Source organism: Mirounga leonina, unplaced genomic scaffold (genome assembly GCF_011800145.1).
Source record: "Mirounga leonina isolate KUSES-001 unplaced genomic scaffold, KU_Mleo_1.0 Mir_507, whole genome shotgun sequence".
Lineage (NCBI taxonomy): Eukaryota > Metazoa > Chordata > Mammalia > Carnivora > Phocidae > Mirounga > Mirounga leonina.
The window spans coordinates 5792553-5807389 of NW_023270789.1; the positions used below are offsets into that span (position 1 = coordinate 5792553).

Consider the following 14837-nt stretch of genomic DNA (forward strand, 5'->3'; position numbering starts at 1 on the left):
GAAGAAAGAAATTTAAGAATATGGGTAGACAGAGTAAAAAGGAGGGAATTCCAGGAGCTGGGATCAGGGTAACATCGACTTAAAAGGTAGAAATAAGCATGATGAGTATAGAGAAATGGTGAGTAGGTTAATTTAATTGCAATAGAGGATCTATTTTGGGAACTATGAAAAATAAATTTGGATAAAATGTGGAAAGATTCTGAAGGATTTTAAAGTTAGGCAGATAAAATATCCAGGTCAAAGATATCTATATATAGAGAAAGCAGATTCATGGTTGCCAATCCAATCTGGAGGAAATGGGAAGTGACTGCTAAATGGGTATGGAGTTTCTTTTTAGGGTGATGAAATGTTTTTGAAATAGTGGTCATGGTTGCACAACACTGTAAATGTGCTGTCATTAATCGCAAATTTTATTATGTGTATTCTATCATACACACACAGAGCTAGGCAGAAGAATTTAGACTTAATGTAATAAGTAATAAGCATTGTAGGTTCTTCATCAGGGGAGAAATAAGATGAAAGTGGTATTTTACATGAGAGAATATGGACTCTGAAAAAAAAACTGAGGGTTCTAGAGGGGAGGGGGGTGGGAGGATGGGTTAGCCTGGTGATGGGTATTAAGGAGGGCACGTTCTGCATGGAGCACTGGGTGTTATGCACAAACAATGAATCATGGAACACTACATCAAAAACTAATGATGTAATGTGTGGGGATTAACATAACATAATAAAAAAATAAAAAATAAAAAAGATGAAAGTGGTATTTTAGGAAGATATTTGGCGGGATATCATTAACTGCAAGTTAGCTTTAGTTCTCAGTGTATTTTCTAACAGCAAACTGGAAGAGGATAAGCAACTTCAGAGTAGTTATCAAATATTTATTAAGTGCCTACTGTATACCAGGTATTATATAAGGTGCTGGAAATAAGGGTTGTACTTTACTTTTGCATATCACCTGGTGTATAAGAAAGAAACAAGAGAACTTGCTTTAGAGACAAATCCTAAGGCCTAAAGAACCCAAAGACCAAAGATAGGTGAAACTCTAGCACTGAGCCACATTTTCAGTTTCAAAAGACATTAATATAGTATGTAATTATACTCAGCACTGTATAATGAGATTATCATATACCCTTTGTATCTTTAGGACTTTATTGTGGGAAAATAGCTCTATTATTTAAAATTCTTTATATAATGGAAAATTCCAAACATTTTAAGCCTACCATAATAACATTATCACACCAATGAAATTAACAATAATCCCTTAATACGATCTAATATCCAGAATTTATTCAATTTTCTCAAATTGCCTCAAAAATGTCTTTTTACAGTTGGTTTATATGCATCTGGATTCAAAGTCTACACACTGCATTTGGTTTATATATTTGTTAAGGCTTTTAAAATCTGTAACAGTTTTCCCTTCTTTTTATATTTCCTCATGCCATTTATTTGTAGAAGAGCATGGGTCATTTGTCCTAAATACTGTGAATATTCTGGATTTTTGTTGTTTATATTCTCATGGTTTTATTTATTAACATGTTACGCTATCCCCATAGGATTCTATGTAAAATGGCAGTTAGAACCAGAAGCTTGATTAATTTCAAGTTCAATTTCTTTGGAAAATTACTTTCCTAAAGGAGTACAAGTTTTTGATGCATCACAGACTGATTGGCTAAAAAGCTAGAACAACAAAAAATTCTTGAGGCTGCAGTTATTGTTCAGATTACTTTTTATTTGCTTGTTGTAGGTTAATATTGAAAAGTTGGAACAGTTATACAACACCAAAAAGGGGTTTTGACTTCTAACTTTTAATTGATGGATTTTTGTTCTGTTTTCTTTTGTTGTCTGCTCTTCTTATCACAGATCTACATCAAGATCGTTCTTCTCCCTCGCCACCTCCACTCCCAGAAAGAACCCTGGAGTCCTTCATTCTTGCTGATGAGGATTGTAAGTGACCAGTATATTCCTCTCAAAAAAGCTATAAAAATGAGACTTCTAAAAGATTAACAAAAAAGTAGGACCTAAATGGTAAAGGTATAAAGAACGATTAAATGAGATAAAAATAATACATTTAAAAAACCCATAGTGTATTGTAAAAATAATACATAAAAAAGCCAAGCTAAGAATTACTGAATATATAACTATATATATCCCAAAGGCTTAACAAGCTATGCAACAAAATATTTTTTTTTAAAGGTATGCAGGCTCAGCCTATAGAGACTTATTCTACTAGTTGTCCTAATACCATGGAAAATTCAACATCTTCAAAACAGACATTGAAGACTCCTGGAAAAGGTTTCACAAGGACTAAGGTAAAAAAGATGGGAGTTTTAAGAAACATGCCAGAGTCTTTTCGTTTTTGAAGGTGTTTACACCCTCCACCTCTCCCCTGCTGCCAGAATCAAGATGGAAATTAGATTATAAGAAGAGCTGATTGGAAACAACAAGACTGTTAATCATTAGGGTAACTGTTTAAATAAGTCATAAATCATAGTATATGCATATAATGAAATACTAGATAGTTAAAAAAGGAATGAGGACTCTCTCAGTATATTTATTTATAATTTATTAACTTTTCCTTAAAAGGTAGAAAATATGATCTATACTTGTATTATATGTTATAAGTGACTCTGAAAGGATACATAAGAAGTGAACAATAATGGTTATCTGTGGAGGGAGGATCAGAAACTGGGTAGATGGAGAACAAAGATGGGAGCATTTTGACTACAATATTTTGAATTATAAATTAATGATTTATTTTTTAAAATTTAAAAAAAAATTCCCCCCAAAAAGAATTTATTAAATATCTATTATATAGAAAAATACACTTCTGTTAGGTGTTAGGAAAGTAGAAATGTCCTAAAGGATATCTACCTGTCCTTGAAAAGAGGACAGTTAATCCATTGGAATAGCATGCCTATATGAGAAACAACATGAAGATATCAAAAAGAACAAAATACCATGGAACAGATTTAAAAAATACATGCCGAGGTATGTGAAGAAAAGAAGAAATATGGGTCGGTTCCTGGAAGAGATAAGTTAGGGACTTCACCATAAAGGAGGCAGAGTGGGTTTGCTGAATGGACGGAGAAGGAAGTAGCATGGTAACAGTATGGAGTGGACCTTAGTAAATTTAGTTCAGAGTATGATTGGCAGAAGTTCTTGGCTAGAGTGGGAATGGCTGCATATTACAGCTATCTTCGGAAGCCATTGTGGTTTCCAGAACGGTCCTAATAAAGAAGAAAAGTAGGAACTCCTTTTTTCTCTGATATTTTGATAGCACTACTTCTAAATACATAGAGTGATTCTTATGTGGATGGGAAAAAATAGCAAGATAAAATCAAGTGGAGACTTTGCACTGAATTAAAATAGCAAGATGGAAAAATAATTTTGTGCATTTGAAGGCTATTTTTAAGGAAATTAATCCTTTCGACTGAAGTCTATTTCTACTTGATTAAACTATTTTGGATTTCATAAGAAAACAAGAAAAAACTAACATTTTCCTTTTCATTTTTGTAGAGCTTGAAAATTTTGAGAAATGTGAAAAAGAGTAAGTTTCTTTTTACTTGTTTTTTAGAATACACATACACTTTAACAATTATGTAATTTTTCCTTATATAACCCCTCTGTGAAAACATTAACAATATTATTCCTATACAGAGCCTTGCTAGGGCCTTTTGTATCAGAACGATCACTCCCAGGCCTCGTAGCGTGTGAGGCTCCACAGTGCTAATATTGGAGGGGAATAAGGGGAGGGGGAGTTTCTGTGTAACAGACAGGAATAATAATATGATGTTTGGCACTTTCTATCCATTCTAAGATGCTGTCATACAAGTGTGTTATTTAATATTCCTAGTAATCTAACCTCAGATGTATTTTCTTTGAAAATAGTCACAGCAAAGCATATTGTGAAACAAATGTGTTGATTTAATGAAAGAAGCAAAGTATTGACACGTTTCCATTTTTGCCAAGTATTATTAGCCATAAGTCTGTTGCTTATTATTTTTGCTATATTGTAATGAAAACAAAACTGAAAGACTCCTGAAACTGTGGGAAAATGATTATCTGAGAAATCCTTATTTAAAACTACAAAGTATATTAAAAAATAGTGATATACTTTTTATGAATTAGATCCACTTGGTTAATCATCAAGGACCAAACAGCTATTTGGAATTATACTGGTGTTTTAGGGAGGGACAAAGAGTGCTGAGAAAACATAATTTATGGTATTGTCTATATAAGAAGGTTTATAGCTGAATCTCACCTATTTCTGCTAAGTTTTCTCTTCACTTCCCTGTCAATAAACTTGTGCTAGCCTGTTTTCATTGACAGTATACCTGATCTTAGAAGTGCAAGGATTTCTCACCTATGATGGCTAAAGTATGACTGGAGAATATACTCTTTCCTCTAATGTGAGTCAAAAGAGAATTTAAACATTTTAGAGAAAACTGTAGTATAAAACAGGGGAAATAAAATAGCCCAAAACAAAGAAGTGACTGACTTGAATAGCTAGCCAGGTTGGTTTGAACAGCTTAGCTAATGAAACACCGTTTTCTTTCTCTTTAAAAACAAAACAAAACAAAACAAAAAAAACTTTTTTTTTTTATAGCCCCAACCCTATCTTGGGGATATCAAAGACACAGAAACTTCAGGTAAATTTAGGTTGGCATAGATTCAATATGTGGTGGGACTCTCAGAGATTCTGAATCTTATTTCTAAATAAGACCTCCCAGATCATTCTCTAGATCTAAGCTAATTTCAATTTCTCAGTTGCCTTCATCCTCTGGTCTTTTGTCCTTAAATGAAGAACAATATCTGGCCCTCAAAATATCCTGAAGCTTTAGATTTATCTGCCTGTACTTGGGTATGTGTCCTCTTACCCTTCCAAATGGTTCATAACTCCTGAAGTCCAGATGTTCTCCCTTTCGCCTGGATCTCTAACTGGTCTGTAGTTAAAGCTGGTCCTACTTTTAATAAAATGAGGATTCTTCATCTGGTGTTTTAAGCTGGCATTTAAGCATAGTGTTATGCAATCATTGAATATTCATTGAGTGCCTACTATGTGCCAGGCATTCTGCAAGGCACTGGGTATATGATGGCAAACACAACAGGTATTGGGCTATGCCTTTGTGGAACGTAAGTCTAGTGAGGGATTCGGATATTAAACAATTCAGATACGTACATAATAACACATGGTGATAAATGCTGTGCAGGAAACCAAGAGGGTAACTATGAGAGAAAATAACAAAGGGGATTTATTTTGGAAAGAGTGGTCCAGGAGGACCTTTCTAAGTGATGATTAAACCTGAGACATGTAGGAGTAGCCAGGCAGGAGACAAGTGGGGAGAGGAGCTCTCCGGATAGAGGGAACAGCATATGCAACAGCACAGAGGTGTGAGTTTGGTGTGTTGTAGGAGCTGAGAGGAAGCCATCATAGCTGCATGGTATTAAGAGGACAGAGCAATAAAGAGTGGCTGACAAGATGGTGGAGGTGGGCGAGAAGGTAGTTAAATCTTTATGGGTCATGTTAAGTAGTTTAGAGTTTATTCTAAGTGCAAGGGGAAGTCAGTCATTGAAGAGCTTTAGGCAGAGATGTTACATGATCTGTTTTTTAAAAAGACCCCTCTGGCTGCTGTGTGGAGAGTGAATTATAGGGTGACAAGAATTAAAGCTATCGACCAGGATGCCTGATGCCTACTTTTGGTGGGAAACATTAATTACTCAGGTATCCTTCAGTTGCAAGTGATAGAAAATCCAGCTTAATCTAGCTTAAGCAGAAAAGGGGAATTCATTGGCCGGTAACCAAGAATTCAAATGATATAATCAGGACCTAATCTCATTCCATTATCTTCAGCTTTGTTTTACTCTGTGCTTGCTCATTCATGGGGAGGCTTTCACCATGTGGTTTCAGGCTTGTGATGGAAAAAAGTGTGCTCTTTCCTGGTTGCTCAAGCAACAGTCTGATGACTAGGGCTGATTGGGCCTGACTGTCTTGGTTTGGTTCATTTGTTCATCCTTGAACCAATTATTGCCAGTATATTCTGGTTAAGCAGAGCAGTGTCATACTGTCATACTGTTAACTATTATTAAAATATTTAACAATTGTTACACATGGACACTGACCACTAAGAAATGAGGTCAGACCTAAACAACTGGTATGACCATGGCAATGTACCAACTGAAAATTAGCCCTAGTCATAGGTCAGTTCCTTGATCTAAGACGAGAATCAACTTCACGAGAAGTATGGGAGCTGAAAATTGGGGAGGGGTGGTTTCCTAAAGGAAAACTCAAGTTCTGTTATCAGAAGGAGGAATTAATGTTGGGCAGGCAGCATAAAAATACCTATGACATAATATAGTTCTACCGGAGCTGCCATAGGAAAAAAACCAAGATATTTCATTAAATGAGAAAAGTAAATTGTAGGATAATCTGTCTTGTTTATGTAATAACTTAACAAAACCAGGTACTTACAAGTATATTAAATTCAACCATATGGCACTGCCATTTTGAAAAAAAAAAGCAAACCAAACTGTGATAAGCCAATATGCAAAATAGCAGTTCCCTTTGATATGTATTTGCAGAATCTTTGTCCCCTGTGATAAAAAACAAAACAAATCCAACATTCCCTTTGGGCACAATGTTTTCTTTCTGAAGGATGTATACAACCCTCAGCTCATATGCAGTTTAATGATGATTGATAGGTCCTGAACTTTCTCACCTTCACTCACTTCTTATTCATGTCTGTATCCTAAGTGCCTAGCTCAATGCTTGGCACATAATAGGCATTCAATAAATATGTACTGTAGTTCAATCTGATTGAAATTCACTATGTACTCTAGTGATTCATACTCAAGTACCTCCATGAAGAGGGAGGGTTTTTTTGAATCCTAACATTAGGCATGTGTTTACAAACATAGATGCAGTCCTTACACTCTACACTCAAAATGTTGAATACCTAAAAAAGGTGAATATTTAATAATTTCTTCCTAATCATATGCTGTTTTTACACAAAGTCTTATAGAAGGTTTATACAAACCTGAAATTATCTTTTTTCACTGCTAGGTAGTGCACATGCAAAACATGGATGATGTTTTCACTGGATTGTTTTTAAAATTGGGCAGGAAACTGTTACATGAATATATTAAAGTGCTGGGAAGAGAAACATATTTTTAAACCTACCTGTAAGTAGCTAAAATAGCAAAACAAAGCAATGTAACAATGCTTTTGGGAGATTCTGGGCCTAACTAGAATCATCTATAATGGGGACAAGATACACTGGAAAATGAAAAAAGATACTCAGGAGTAAAGGATACTTGTAAGAAAAACCATAGATGTGCCATGGATGAACTCATATGGAAAACAAATTAATTAAAAACATGTTTAGAGGGATGCCTGGGTGGCTCAGTAGGTTAAGCATCTGTCTTTAGCCCAGGTCATGGGTCCTGGGATCGAGTCCCACATTGGGCTCCTTCCTCAGCAGGGAGCCTGTTTCTCCCTCTGCCTGTCGTGCTCTCTCATTCTCTCTCTCTGACAAATAAATAAATATATAATCTTTAAAAAAAATGAAAACGTGTTAAGAGTCATCAGAGTGCCAGGGTGCCTGGGTGGCTGAGCCGGTTAGGCATCTGCCTCTTGATTTCGGCTCAGGTCATGATCTCAGGGCTGAGAGATTCAGGGTGGAGCTTGCTTAGGATTTTCTCTCTCCCTCTGCCCCTCCCCCTCCCCGAGCCCCCTGTGTGGGTGCGCTCTTTCTCTCTTAAAAAAAAAAAAGTGATCAGAGTGCAAAGTAAAATTAAATAAAAAACCACAATGTGAATCCCCCAAGAAGTTGATTCACAATGTAATGGATGTTATTTCTGAATACTCTGGCGATTCTCTTTAGTGTTGGGCTTTGCTAGGCAATGTTTCCAAAGGAAAAAAAAAAAAAAAACCCTTTAAAAAAGTACCCACACAAAAATGAGATTATATGTTAACCCATTTATAAGCACCTATATTTTGTTATATTTTATAATAACATGTTTATTTGGGAGTATTACTTTGGAGGAACTATTTAACTTCAAAATTATGTGGTCTGATAAACAGTAATCGGAGTCGGTCTTCATTTTTTCCCTTACATTTTTTTCTTTTGATTCTAGGTATCTGTAGTTCTTCCCCAAACAAGTCTGCAGACGCCGTTCAGTCAAATTGCTCCAGCTCCTTTCTGAATTTTGGTATGTGTGTTATTTTCCAAAAGAGTTTTAAAAAAATGTTTATCTTAGAGTATGATTCAAATTTGATGTATAGGTCATTATATTTATATTCTTTCCATGCAATTTATCTTTTCATTTTTGACCTTAGCTACCTCTTAACATCTTACCTAGGACGGAAATGCCTGGCATAGCAGAAAATGAAGCTAGGCAACCAAATGACTCTGTTGGCATGTATTAAATGAATGTGACTAGCCAAAGCCAAATGAAGAAATTCTGAGATGCTATGATACTCCAGTTCCTAGCTAATCAAAGTTATAAAAAATACACAAGCATGATAATAAGAACAACAGTTGCTATCTAATCTTATATTGCTCATTCTACATAGGAGCTGAAGCACAATTCTGACAGTTTAAAGGAATTGTTTGCCCCACTGCCCCTAACTATAAACTTAAAATAATTTCATATTATTTTAAGCATCCTATTATTCTATATGACATAAATTCATGATACTCTTTAAGATACTCTTTATCACATATACTACAAATTTCTGTGAGAAGCATAGTAATTAATATAGGCTATTATTACTAAAAACTGTAATTACCTAAAAAGCAGAACCCCTAAAATGGTCTGGGAGCCCCCTAGGATTCCCTAGGACAAGACCTTGAGAACTGCTGCTCTGTGGTATCGTCCTTGTCTGTATGGTTAGAATTGGGTTGCTGCCACATCCAGATTGCAGGTGGCAAGAAGATGAGAAGAAAATGTATAAGAGGTGTGGCCTCCTCTTCTGGTCTTAAGATACTGACTGGCCTGGAAGTGGCAACATCATGTCAGCTCACATTCCCTTGGAGAGAATTTGGACATGTGCTGCATCTAAATTACAAGAGTGAGTGGGAAATGTAATAATGCTGGGGAGGCAGTTGCTGAGATACAATTCTATTCCCGAAGAAGCAAGGAAAGATTTTGGTGGAAAGGTAGCAATCTCTGCCACACCTGGATTATGGTCTCTATTCATTCCACTTTGGCCAAATATTTAACTAGAATCTCTGGATATGTTTCTTGGGCTGTAAAATTCTATTTGGATTACATTAACTCTAAGGTTTAAAATGTTAGGAAAAAAGAATTATTCTTACGAAATCATTTAGTTAAAAAATTCATATAGATTATTATATAACCTATGAAAAAAGCACCAAACTTTGCCTGGAACACAAACGTTCCCTTGCTTCCTTTTCTCTTAATCCGTGATACCACTTGAGTAACTCATGACCCATCTAACTTTACGACAGTCTGTGATCTAATATGAAGATAAAATATTAGAGAGCTTCCTCCATATTATTTCTTCTCAGATATGCCTAGATTTGAATATTTACTTACTTAAAAAGCACAACTCTTTCATTGGCTCTTTTTTTTAGAAAGGAAGCAATATAAATTGCAGTAATATTTTACTTAAAAAGGTATCTAAATGTGAATTAAAAAATTTTGTGGTTTATAAACATTTTTATTTTTCCTGAATTGGCCTACATGCAAAAAAAGGTAGCTCACTATTGTTCTAAACTATCAGAATTGATGAGTGAAAAAACTGAATGTTGGTGTTCCTTATATTTCAGATACTTAGTACTTGTATATTATATTCTTCTATTCTCAGTCCACTTGGGTTATAGTCAAAATATCCGGACTGAAGAGATGAGTTTGTGACTATGTGTATGAAACTATTTAACCTGAAATATTTTTCCTTTTTTTCTTTTTTATCACTCAAAGGAGTAAAATGTACATGAACTTGACTGTGTGCTTCTCCCCCCCAATTTTTTTTTATCATCACTATTATTAAAATTTTTTTTTCTGGTATTTAAGTTTTTATTTAAATTCCAGTTAGGGGTGCCTGGGTGGCTCAGATGGTTAAGCATCTGCCTTCAGCTCAGGTCATGATCCCAGGGTCCTGGGATCGAGCCCCACATTGGGCTCCTGGCTCAGCAGGGAGTCTGCTTCTCCCTCTCCCTCTGCCTCTCCCACTGCTCATGCTCTCTCTCTCTCTGTATCTCTGTGTCTCAAACGAATAAATAAAATCTTTAAAAATAAATAAATAAATAAATTCCAGTTAATTAACATACAGTATAATATTAGTTTCAGGTGTAGAATTTAGTGGTTCTATTATTAAATTTAGTATTAGTAGGGTTCTTAATATTCTTTTCTTCTCCTCTTCCATACTCTCCTTTTCTTCTAGTTCTGGTATAGTGTTTTTGTGGTTCTGATTGAAGCAACACTTAAGTAGTTACGATGTGCCGGGCATTGTGCTGGATGCTTTAGGAAGTATCTCATCTGATCTTTTCATCAGTTCTGTTCAAAGCTTTCATTGTTCAATTTGAGCGCATAAAGTTGCTGTGCCAGAGTACCTTGAAAATATACCATCATCAAAGAAAAGTCCTATGTTGAGACAATGTTATCAACCTGCAAATCTTTTTGAAAGGACCCAGAAAGAGTTTTCCTTGGTTGTGCAAAATTTCCTTGTTTTCCTCCTTTTGTGGTGGTGGTGGGGGGGGGGGCCGAGGGGAGTGTTTGAAGGAGACGGATAAGTAAAAGTGATTGACTACTTAGTTTTTCAGGATTGTTTATTAGTTTATTTTTCTAAGCTTTTCAAACAGAATGTCTTAGTAAATCGAGTGCTTTCTGGGCTGAAGTAGAAATATAACTGAGTTTAATACAATAATTTTGTAAAGCAGTAGTGCTTATTTTTCTGAAATTGAAATTTCCTAGTTTTTTTTTTTTTTTTAATAAGTGTGTGGTGGGTGAAAAGATGCAGACGTAGGATATTACTTTAAAAACCAAACAATTCAGGACGCATGGATGGCTCAGTCAGTTAAGCATCTGCTTCGGCTCAGGTCATGATCCCAGGGTTCTGGGATCGAGTCCCACATCAGGCTCCTTGCTCAGCAGGGAGCCTGCTTTTCCCTCTGCCTGCCGCTCCCTCTGCTGTGCTCTCTCTCTCTCTCCGACAAATAAATAAATTAAATAATAATAATAAAAAAATAAAAACCAAACAATTCAATTAAAAAATGGGCAAAAGACTTGAATAGACATTTTTCTGAAAAAGACATATGCATAGCCAACAGGTATGTGAAAAGATGCTTGATATCACTAATCATCAGGGAAATGCAAATCAAAACCACAGTGAGATATCACCTCACACCTCTCAGAACAGGCATTATCAAAAAGACAACAGACAAGTATTAGCTAGACTGTGGAAAAAGGAGAACCCTTGTATAATGCTGGTGTGAATGTAAATTCGTATAGTCATTATGGAAAACAGTATGGAAGTTCCTCAAAACACAAAAAAATAGAACTATCACATGATCCAGCAGTCCTACTTCTGGGTATATATCCAAAGGAAATGAAATCATTACCTCAGAAGAGCTATCTGCACCCCATGTTCATTGAACTATTATTTACATTAGACAAGACATGGAAACAACTTAAGTCTCCACCTGACAGATGAATGGATAAAGAAAGCATGTATATATACATTTTATATATATATATATATGAATATTATTCAGCCATAAAAAAGAAGGAAATCCTGTTGTTTGAGACAACATGGATGAAACTTGTGGGCATTATACTGAGATAAGTAAGCTAGAGAAAGACAAATACTGTATGTTTTCAGTTCTATGCGGAATCTAAAAAAGCCAAACTCTCGGAAATATAGAGTAGAATGGTGGCTGCCAGTGGCTGGGGGAGATGGAGGGATGTTGGTCAAAGGATACAAACTTCCAGCTGTAAGATAAATAAGTTCTGGGGGCCTAATGTATAGCATGATAATTATAACAGTACTGTATTATATACTTGAAAGTTTAAATCATAAATGTAATCACCACGAAAAAATGGTTATCTTATGAGGGGATGGAGGTGTTATTATTTAGCCTTAATGTGGTAATCATTTCACAATATATACGTGTATCAAATCATCATGTTGTATACCTTAAACTTACATATGTTATAGGTCAATAATATGTCAATAAAACTGGGAAAAGGGGCGCCTGGGTGGCTCAGTCGTTAAGCGTCTGCCTTCGGCTCAGGTCATGGTCCCAGGGTCCTGGGATCGAGCCCCGCATCGGGCTCCCTGCTCGGCGGGAAGCCTGCTTCTCCCTCTCCCCCTCCCCCTGCTTGTGTTCCCTCTCTCGCTGTGTCTCTCTCTGTCAAATAAATAAATAAAATCTTTAAAAAAAAAAAAACTGGGAAAAAAAGGATATTACAGTTGACCTTTGAGCAGTGTGGGGGATAGGGATGCCGCCCTGCTTCCCGTGTAGTCAACAATCTACAAAACTTAAAATCTCCCAGAACTTAACTCTTAATAGCATACTGTTGACCAGAAGTCTTACCCATAACATAAACAGTTGATTAACACATATTTTGTTTGCCATATGTATACATAAGCTAAAGAAAATGCTGTTCAAGGGTCAACTGTATATGCTGAATTACCAAAGGTTGTTGTAACCAGGGTTCTTCACTTGATCTAATAATTACCATTATTAAATTTGTAAGTGTTCTACAAAATTAAAATGTTATTAGTATTCTGTCATCACTTAAGCATTAACTTAAGTACTATGCCTTTACAATCTATTATTAAAATAAAGATGTTGCCGACTTTTTGAAAAAAAGTCCATGTACTTGCATATGTTATAATACACTCTAAAATCTATTCATTTCTATACTAAAAAACTTTTCATTCAATTTTATTTTTGTTCCCAGGTTTTGCAAATCGTTTTTCAAAACCCAAAGGACCAAGGAAACCACCACCAACTTGGAATATTTAACACAACTTTGGAATATAGGCTGCAAGTGCGTCTGCAAATAAGAATACTAGAATACTATTAGCTAAAATAAGGTTTCCATGTTCATAATTTCAACAATGAAGACACTGTAATGTGTTAACAGCAATATTAGAAAAGAATATTCAAATAAGTGCCAGAAATTTTACGTTTTCATCTCATTTATATTGGGCTGGAAACTGGAAATAAGTTTGTCACTTGAGCTTATGTAGAGAACAGTGTATGAGAAACAGTTTTAGAATGGACTTATTTTTCATTCTGGAAGTTATTTTTATTCTTCTTTTCTACATAAATATAAACTTCAAAATATTTTTAAGAACTGGATCTCAACTGAATGTTACATTGCCAGGATTTACTATAGAAAAGTGTTTCACAAAATCTGACTTGTGCTTGTGACAATGACTATTCCCTGGGAATTATTTTTGCCTAAATGTAATATACCTTGCACATCTTCCCAAAGGTGGAAAAACTAGAGTAGTAAGAAAAGGAGAAGTTATATTTAAGAGAATGAAATATGTAAATAAAGAGAATCATTTCTGTATTTGGATATATCCACTAACAAGATGTTCAACTACATTTCTGATAAGTTTTAACCAAAGTTACTCAGTTACCAAGTCAAGAAGAATAATCAGCAAAATAGCTATCTTTTGGTAGCATTTTTCATTTCAAAGGTCCTACATAAATATGTGCAACTTATATCCAACCAATCAGAGGTTTAAAAAATTTCCTATATGAATATGGATCTGCCTTATTTTTAGAAAATCTGAGTTTTCAAATCTGATTTTATGTAACATGTAAGTTAGTGGGTAATTGTTGTTACAGAGGATTCCCGAGTTCTAATGATTTAAGTTTTTTTTAAAACTTAGAAGTTTATTTTTAACTTTCAGAAACATGAACTACTTAAACAGCATGTTTCATTACGAAGCCTAATGACAGGGCAAACTGGATGACATGTTAACCGGTTTATTGTAGTACAACGTACACAATAGGTGCCGAATAAACTTTGTTTTTAAAAAAACTAACTTTACCGTAGTGTTCATTTAGCTGAATACTTCTCCAGGCACTAGTGGCATTTCTGAGTACTTCATTGTAACCAATTATTCCCAAAGATCTTTATCAAGGGCCAAATATATGAACAGAATCTTAGGTAAAATGTACGATCTTGACGATGGAATTGTGAATGAATTTCCGGGCAGCAACCTTGGGGAACAGTGACGATTTTTGGAATGTTCTGTGGTAGACACGCCTCTCAAATTTATGCAACCTTATACTTGCGACTTGAAAAAAAAAATCTTATTTAAAAAAGTTTAAAAACATGGTTTTCCGTCTAGAATTTTTTCGTCACTGTGGGGATGGATTCCAAATAAATGGCCCTCTACCTTTCCAGGCGTGAGAGGGGATGTGGCCGGAAGGCGAGGTGGGGCGGCGCGCACCAGGCTCCCAGGCAGGTCTTGCACCTGCCTTGTCACGCCTGTAGCTGTAACCATAGCAGTGCCCACGAAGAGGTTAAAAAATGTCTTCACTGCGGCCCCGCTCGATCATAAACCCAAATCGCCCTCATTCTACATATGATCAAGTTCCCCTTTCCTCTTCATTTCATCGCTTGTCCAAAGATAAGAGGCCGCAGATTCTTTTACCTCACAAAGGTTATGAGAGGACTATGAAACTTAAAAGTACCTATGGAGACCACCTACTCCGTGTAAAATGACGAAGGGGCACACGAACACGATAATAGAAACGCGCCGACAGACTCTGAAAGCCACCAACATTGTTCCGGCCGTTAAGGCGGTTGGCGGCAACTCTCCGCCCAGCGGCGGTTGCGTCGCAGCC

General features: G+C 35.8%; 1 protein-coding gene across 1 annotated transcript in view; it reads left to right on the top strand.

Moving 5' to 3' along the window:
• PTPN22 (protein tyrosine phosphatase non-receptor type 22) overlaps nucleotides 1-14589 on the top strand; it is a 58708-nt gene extending 44119 nt beyond the window's left edge. Inside the window, exons 17-21 of the mRNA XM_034990261.1 lie at nucleotides 1861-1944; nucleotides 2194-2309; nucleotides 3517-3547; nucleotides 8134-8208; nucleotides 12928-14589. Coding sequence (XP_034846152.1) covers nucleotides 1861-1944; nucleotides 2194-2309; nucleotides 3517-3547; nucleotides 8134-8208; nucleotides 12928-12992 — 371 coding nt within the window. The 3' untranslated portion in view covers nucleotides 12993-14589. The remainder of the gene's footprint in view (nucleotides 1-1860; nucleotides 1945-2193; nucleotides 2310-3516; nucleotides 3548-8133; nucleotides 8209-12927) is intronic.
• The last annotated feature ends 248 nt before the right edge of the window (nucleotides 14590-14837 follow it).